The following is a 7,340-nucleotide window of genomic DNA, read 5'->3' on the forward strand; positions in this document are numbered from 1 at the left end:
TGCTTAGGCTGCTTCCCCCGCGACCCGGCCCTGGATAAAGCGGATGAAGATGGATGGATGGTGTTGGATCAAGGACACGTCTAAAACCTGCAGGACACCGGCCCTTGAGGCCTGGAGTTGGACACTCCTGTTTTTAAAGTTACACCTCCTGTAATGCTAATTATGCCTAATTGTTGCATATTTGTACATATTTTATTCATATATCTTCAGGTCTTCTGGTCAAGTTAATGTTGGGGATGTCTGTGCGTCCAACACCAGCCGGACAGTCACCATCCCTGCAGGAGAGAATCAGATCAACCAGATTGCGCTCAACCCCAATGGCACAGTCCTGTACGCTGCTGCTGGAAACTCTGTCAGGGTCTGGGACCTGAGAAGGTAAGCAGAGATACTCAAAATGAATGCAAAAGTAATATCCAGACAGTGGGTTAGCAGGGTGGCAGTCAGTCTGATTTAACAATCTGAGGGATTTTTCTTAAGTGAAATATCGTACTTTTTGTGTGGATTGTTTGGAGTTTGGTACAGATTATCGTGACACTTCGTTTTTATTTCCCTCTGCCAGCACAGTTGTTTTTGTTAACCTTATTTTGCTTGTCATTCTGTCTGTAAATATAACGTCACACAACAGCTTGAAAAGTTTTAAATGAATACTGATAAAAGTTAAAACCCCATTCTACACCACTACAATCTCTAAAATATGTCTTACATCCACCAATGTCTTCAAAATTGACTTAATGAATTATTATAAACTATGTGCATTACAGTAAGAAGTTATAACTCTCATAATTATAACTCATAACAAAAAACATTTCAGTAGATGCAGAAAGTTCCTCAATATGCTTTTTATTTTGTTAAAAAAAAAACAACCTTCGATCAAAAATGGGCACTGCCTTAATTTGTTTTTATATTTTAACTAACCAAGATTCAAACATTTTTGGATGTATCTGGTCTTGATTTCAAAATGCAAAACGGCATGGTGGAAGTGGGTCAACAGACCAATTTTCAGATAAATGGTCTTTAAAGTATTTCCTTAAAAAGGTAACATCAGTAACAGCAGTTTGTATGCATGTAACGTTTTTAGGCAAAGTGAAGATTGTTGAGGAGAAAATGTTTTGAGAGGGAGATGTGACCCAGCTGAGAAATGGTCAGACCCTTGTGTAACAGGAGCATTTGAAGAAGTCTAGAGTTTTAAAAGGAGGACGCCAAATTCACGTCTGGGATTTACTTTTTATAGGCGTAGATGAAAGTTTGATCAAAACCTTTTTCCTTTATTTTTTTTTTCTAAAACGTGTTGTATGGAGGTATTGATAAACACATGCACATCAATAACACTGACCGTGTGTTTATGATTTCCCCTGACATTTTCAGATGCATGACATGCACACTTCATTAGATAGTACAAACTCCAATTTCATTGTGTTGCCTTGGAACTTAATTGTGTATGAAAACCTGACAAGCATCCATTTCAAAGCTGTCACGCCTTTTTGACAGCTGCCTGATATTAGCTGTGATGAATTGCCTCTTTGTTCATCTTACGAACGTAACAGTCAGTAAGTGGTACTTTGGATGATTAAACTAACTGTGAATCAATATTCTGTATAAGAACGGTCCCATTTTCTCTGAGACAGAACTCAGCAAACCTCATTTTTACATATTTTCATGAGTGATATATTAAGTATATCATTACTTTAGTAATATCTTCTCTTTGTACTTTGATTTGATACATGTATTTAAGTTTTATTTTGGCATTTCCCCTGTGGTATTGGCTTGACAGTTTAACAAAAGACTCATTAACATTTCCTTTCCTGCATTAGGTTTGCCTCTACTGGAAAGCTTACTGGTCACCTTGGTCCAGTTATGTGCTTGACTGTGGATCAGTCTGGAAACAGCCAAGACCTGGTTATCACTGGCTCCAAGGACCATTACATTAAGGTGTGTTTCAGGCTTTCAAACTGCTGCTCTTCACATCTCTGTTGTTCACTTGTTTCTTGAGGCAGATGATAAAGTGAGATTCTTTGTGCAGCTGAGTCATCCAGTAATGCAATATAAGGACAGCTTAGGTTAGACATGCTACATAACCCATGTTTAACTGATTTTATTTATCTTTTGTTATAATAATCCTTATGTTCAGATGCATATCATCCCTTTTAACATGTATTGTTTTTGCTGTTGCAGCTGTTTGACGTGACTGAAGGCTCTCTGGGAAGCATCAGCCCTACACACAACTTTGAACCACCACATTACGACGGTATCGAGTCTCTGGTAATCCAAGGGGACATTTTCTTCAGCGGCTCCCGAGACAATGGCATCAAAAAGTGGGACCTAGACCGTAAAGACCTACTGCAGGTACTGGATGATCAATGCAAAAAGAAATATGGATAGGAGACATTCAGATGTTTGTTCCATTTGATGCAATATAGATTTTTTTTTTTTTCATTTTGATTTTATAACTGTCAAAAGTAGCCTAAAATATTTTTATTTCCTCTTTTTTTATCACCATTATTGTCTTTCCAGAGATTTTTCTCCTGGAAAACCTGCTGTAAATCAATGTGCAGAAAACTGCCCTTTCTGTCACATTCTTTGTCACATAATGGCCGATAGTAAAGTAAAAGTACAGTTTTCACATGACTGTACATTAAGAAAAAGATGTCTTTCCATATGATACCCTCAAGTTACTGTAGCGATTGCATCATTATGATCATAATCTTTCAGTAAGTTACAAAAACATCAACCATTCATGACATTCTCACTATTAACCATACTGCTATACATCTCTGTGCTCAGCAAGTCCCAAATGCTCACCGTGACTGGGTTTGTGCACTTGGTGTCGTCCCCGGATCACCAACCTTGCTGAGTGGATGCAGAGGCGGGGTGCTCAAGCTGTGGCACACAGACACTCTAGGGACACTGGGGGAGCTCAAGGGTCACGAGAGCCCCATCAACAGCATCTCTGCCAACAGCAGCCACCTGTTCACCGCCTCAGAGTGAGTTTTCCACACACACTGACACACATGCTTAGGCTCTCTGTTTGTCTCCAGAGAGGGAGACAAACAACTGTTTGTTTGTGTCTCTCTGGATATGAGGGAAAACAACTTCACCTGAGGCTCATATACACATGGGTAACAAATTAAAGTAAAAACATGAGCATTGACCCTGTGGTGAGTGGGTTCCATTGGGTCTGTTACGCTGCGAGCGACATTCTGCCAGCAGAGTTTAGATCCACTTGTCCTTATAAAGCAGGGTTTCCCAGAGTTTTGATGACTGAGTGACACTTTAGGGAGTGAGATGGATTCAGAGTTGTACAAGGAAAAATGAATACAAATGTCATGTACCATTATTGTTTCGAGGGAGGGAGATGAGGCTTTATGTTGATGATAACCCTTATTTTGCTCTTTTCCCCCCCCCTTAAACTATCAGTGAATTGGCTGTTAAATTTTTTCTTCTTGGCTGTATTAGTTTATATTAGGTTTGGTCTGGTCTGCTAAGACAACCAAGAACAGAAGTCAAACTGGAGAGAAATGCTTCATTGGTCTTTGTTCTGTTAAATCATAGTATGACAAAACTGTAGTGCAATCTTTAGGTAAATGGTAATGGTAAATGGCCTGTATTTGTATAGCGCTTTTACTAGTCCCGCCTAGGGACCCCAAAGTGCTTTACACATCCAGTCGTCCACCCATTCACACACACATTCACACACTGGTGGAGGCAAGCTACAGTTGTAGCCACAGCTGCCCTGGGGCGCACTGACAGAAGCGAGGCTGCCATATCGCGCCATCGGCCCTTCTGGCCAACACAATTAGGCGGTAGGTGAAGTGTCTTTCCCAACGACACAACGACCGAGACTGTCCGAGCCGGGGCTCGAACTTTCCGATTACAAGGCGAACTCTCAACTCTTGAGCCACGATCGCCCTAGGTAACACACAAATGTTAAAAACACCTCCAGCTCATGTTTCATGCTGTGAGAGAGCTGGCCTTAGGAAAGGGTTGCTGCAAATTCACACACATTTTCTCTTCTGGGTGATCTTTTGTCCTCTGATGAAACATTTCTTTCTGATCGGAGTGTTCTTTTCCTAGATGACAGATTTCCATCCAACCAGTAGTTTCAGTGAGCCTTTCTAGTGGCTCATAATGGATCAGGAGTTCACTGAAATACCTTATATTGGCTTTCCCCTTTAATTTGGCACCCCTCTACACGTATTTATGTATGTGATCAGCAAATTACATATACATATTGGTAATTTTATACGTAAATTCCAAGTAAAAAGTCTTCAAATCAGTGAAAATGTAAAGACATTAAGAGGATATGGAATATATTATAACTTTTGTGTCTTTGTGTCTTGCAGTGATCGGACTGTGAAGATCTGGCGTGCACGTGGTGGACTGGATGGCACCTTGGAAGTGGTTGACAGTGTAGACGAGGTTGCAAGTAACTGAACACGGTACCACTTGCCTGGTTTGACTCTAGAAGGACGTAAAGGCACTCCTGCCCTGCACTTTGACCCCTTAACTATCAAGCCTAAACGACGCACCTTCCATATCATGTGACGTTCATGACTGAGCCAACAGGAAACGGTAATCTCATCACAGTGGAAGCTAACGCATTAGTTCTTTTCTTTGACTCTGTATGCTTAGAGGATTTTGCTAATCAGGATTTAGTTAACTGTATTGTTAATGACTTCTATTTCTCTCTTCTTGCGCTTTAGACGGTTTGTCATTATTGTCATTGTTATAAGAACTTATATTCACAAGATACTATAGGATGTGGTGAACACACAGTAGACACTATCAGTGCAGCTCTGCTTACACGCAGCACAGTGCAACGATACAACACAGGCAACCCTGCCAAAAAAGGAAGTGGTGTTTTGTTGTCAGAGTACAGAAATACATACGTGCAGCAGAGCTAATGGGTTGGTAGCTGGTCTTCACAACCCACTTCTCTACTTTGTTGAGATTGTTTCTCTGCACTTGAAACAGAAGTGTTATTCCATCAGTCCTGTTTCCAAGAGCAAGAAAAGTGGCTGTGTGAGAAAGAAATCATTCTACCCCTTAACATCCTGCTCTAGCTTCTGTGCTCCCTTCAGTTTCTGCAGCAGCTTTAGATCAGTGACCAAAAATGTGTAACGTGTTCTTATTGCTGTCCTCAGCTGGACTTGTAAACAGAACACACTTTAGAGTAGCTAAAGTTTGACATTTAGGGAAATAAGCTCACTTGCTTTATACACTGCATGTCTTTTGACTGTGGGAGGAATCCAGAGTACCTGGGTTTTCAGGTACAACCCAGAGCTTGAACGGCAGTTTAGTGAAGGAGTCTTCAGTGTCAAGTTAAGAAGCATGATCATCATTACCCTTCAGTCATAAAAGGCGGATGGGGTACTGTTGTCACCCTGTCAGAGGGGCACCATGGACAGCCATTATAACTTCAGAACAAGATGACATAGGATTTCAAATTGATACCATACGTGTAGCTACTAAAAATCTCAGATGAGTTGAAATCTAGTTGACAAGGATTTTGAAATTTATACAATAGGTGCATCTACTGGACGTCTGTAGGGTAGTTTTATTCTGCATTCACTGGGCTGTGCGCGCCAAGAATTCATCTTCTGGGGGTCAGGCTGTACATCCTGAAGGGTCTGAGGACCAAGATTGAGTAGAAATGAACCAAACTTAAAGAATCTTTGCTCAACAACTCAACAACTCCCATACTCACAAGGTTTAAAGCTTATAATGCTAAGATTTTGACATAGTGGAGGCAGTGCACCACAGGTGTGCAAGTGGTCAGGAAAGGTTTTATAATAATGACAGCCATTTGAAGACCTATGAGGGACAATTGAGCAAATACAGTAAAAATCTTGAATTTATCTGGTAAGTGGTACAGTGGTTAACACAGGCCCCTCACAGGAATCTGGAAGCTGACCGAGGCCTCTGTGTCCCTGTTCCTGTGTGGATTGTTTCTGGGTTTCTGCACCCTCCCACAGCTTAAAGACATGCACGATGAATGAAATTGGGGAATCTAAATTTTCCAAAGGCATAAATGTGAGAAAATTAATTGATGAAGAATTTGCCTGGTGCAGTTTTTGTTTTTTAATTGGTGGAACTTTATCATAGGATCTCATATACCTTTAACCGCTGAGCACATGTAAAAAAACCAAACAAAAATCAACACAATTAGTCTCTGAGATTCACTTAATCCTTAAATGTGAGCAGGTTGAGCACTGATATAAGTCTGCACTTGTTGTCCATGTTTCATTGTGTGCACAAATATATCTTCACTCTTCACACATGCTGGTAACACTCACTAAACCTACACTGCTAAGTTGTGGTCTAATTCCCATGCTGCTAAGACACGTTCACCTTCCCAACCCTATAAGAGGGCTTCTTGTCGTGGGCTCCAGGTGAGGTCCACTCAGTACCGTAGTTGTGTATGTGTGTATATAAGTGTAACGCTATCTCTTTGTTGTTGAGAGGAGAGGCCTTCTGACGCAACCAGTGTTATTTTCCTGACTATTGACTCAACATCTGTCTCTGTTCTGATCTTCGTGGGGCCTTCCTGGAGGCACTCGTGGTCTCTGCAGTTTAACTGACCTGCCTGTCATGATTGTGCTGTCATTTATGAATGTTTGGTGAAACAGCAGCTGTAGGAATTATTCAACTACATATGAAATGTATGTAAACAATGTCTGTTCAAAACGAAAAACTAATCTGACTGAATGTTAGTTTTGTGGGACCACCGATCTGAACGTAGTCTCACACTAGAGCCCAGAGGACCGTGAATGGCACAAAGACTGACGAGTGCATCAGTAATGCTTTGGACTGAGCTTATCCTTCATACAGGTGGCAGGTCACGTTTAGTGGCCTTTGGTTAGTTTCTTTTCTTTGTTTTGTTTGTTATGCCCTTCTTCTTCCCTGTACCCATGACGCACCCCCTCCTGTTTTAGGAGCCATTCCCCAATGGCGGACTCTGTAGCGATTCTAATGTCAGATGCCTGGTCAGAATAAATGCCATCTGTCAAAAACAACCATCTGTGTGTGATTTTCTTGGTTCTGTATTCTTACATACTATATATTATTTTTTACTATTAATATATCTGTAGGCTGATTTATTCAAGCAAACAAACTACCTCTAAATGTGTCTTTGGTTTTTACAAATAAGTTTGATAACTCAATATTTTATTTTTTATTTTTCTCCTGGACATCCTTAATTTTTCATCTTCTTAAAAAGTGGAATGCTAACCTGCTTCATTGCTGTGTTCAAGCTATCAGCTGGCCTGTGGGAACCAGGCTACGATATGACATTTGGCTACAAGAGGGCAATAGTTCATAGCCAGTGATAAACTGGGGAGAAG

The 7,340-nt window shown here is 40.8% G+C and overlaps 1 protein-coding gene across 7 annotated transcripts in view; it reads left to right on the forward strand.

Moving 5' to 3' along the window:
* Window positions 1–7,013, forward strand: part of LOC113026353 (kinesin-like protein KIF21A) — a 60,247-nt gene extending 53,234 nt beyond the window's left edge. For all 7 annotated transcript variants that reach the window (XM_026175044.2, XM_080304574.1, XM_080304576.1 and 4 more), the window contains 5 exons: window positions 211–375; window positions 1,812–1,929; window positions 2,173–2,343; window positions 2,782–2,981; window positions 4,341–7,013. In XM_026175044.2, coding sequence (XP_026030829.1) covers window positions 211–375; window positions 1,812–1,929; window positions 2,173–2,343; window positions 2,782–2,981; window positions 4,341–4,431 — 745 coding nt within the window. In that variant the 3' untranslated portion in view covers window positions 4,432–7,013. The remainder of the gene's footprint in view (window positions 1–210; window positions 376–1,811; window positions 1,930–2,172; window positions 2,344–2,781; window positions 2,982–4,340) is intronic.
* Window positions 7,014–7,340: the final 327 nt, after the last annotated feature.

The sequence above is a fragment of the Astatotilapia calliptera genome, chromosome 7 (assembly GCF_964374335.1).
Source record: "Astatotilapia calliptera chromosome 7, fAstCal68.1, whole genome shotgun sequence".
NCBI lineage: Eukaryota > Metazoa > Chordata > Actinopteri > Cichliformes > Cichlidae > Astatotilapia > Astatotilapia calliptera.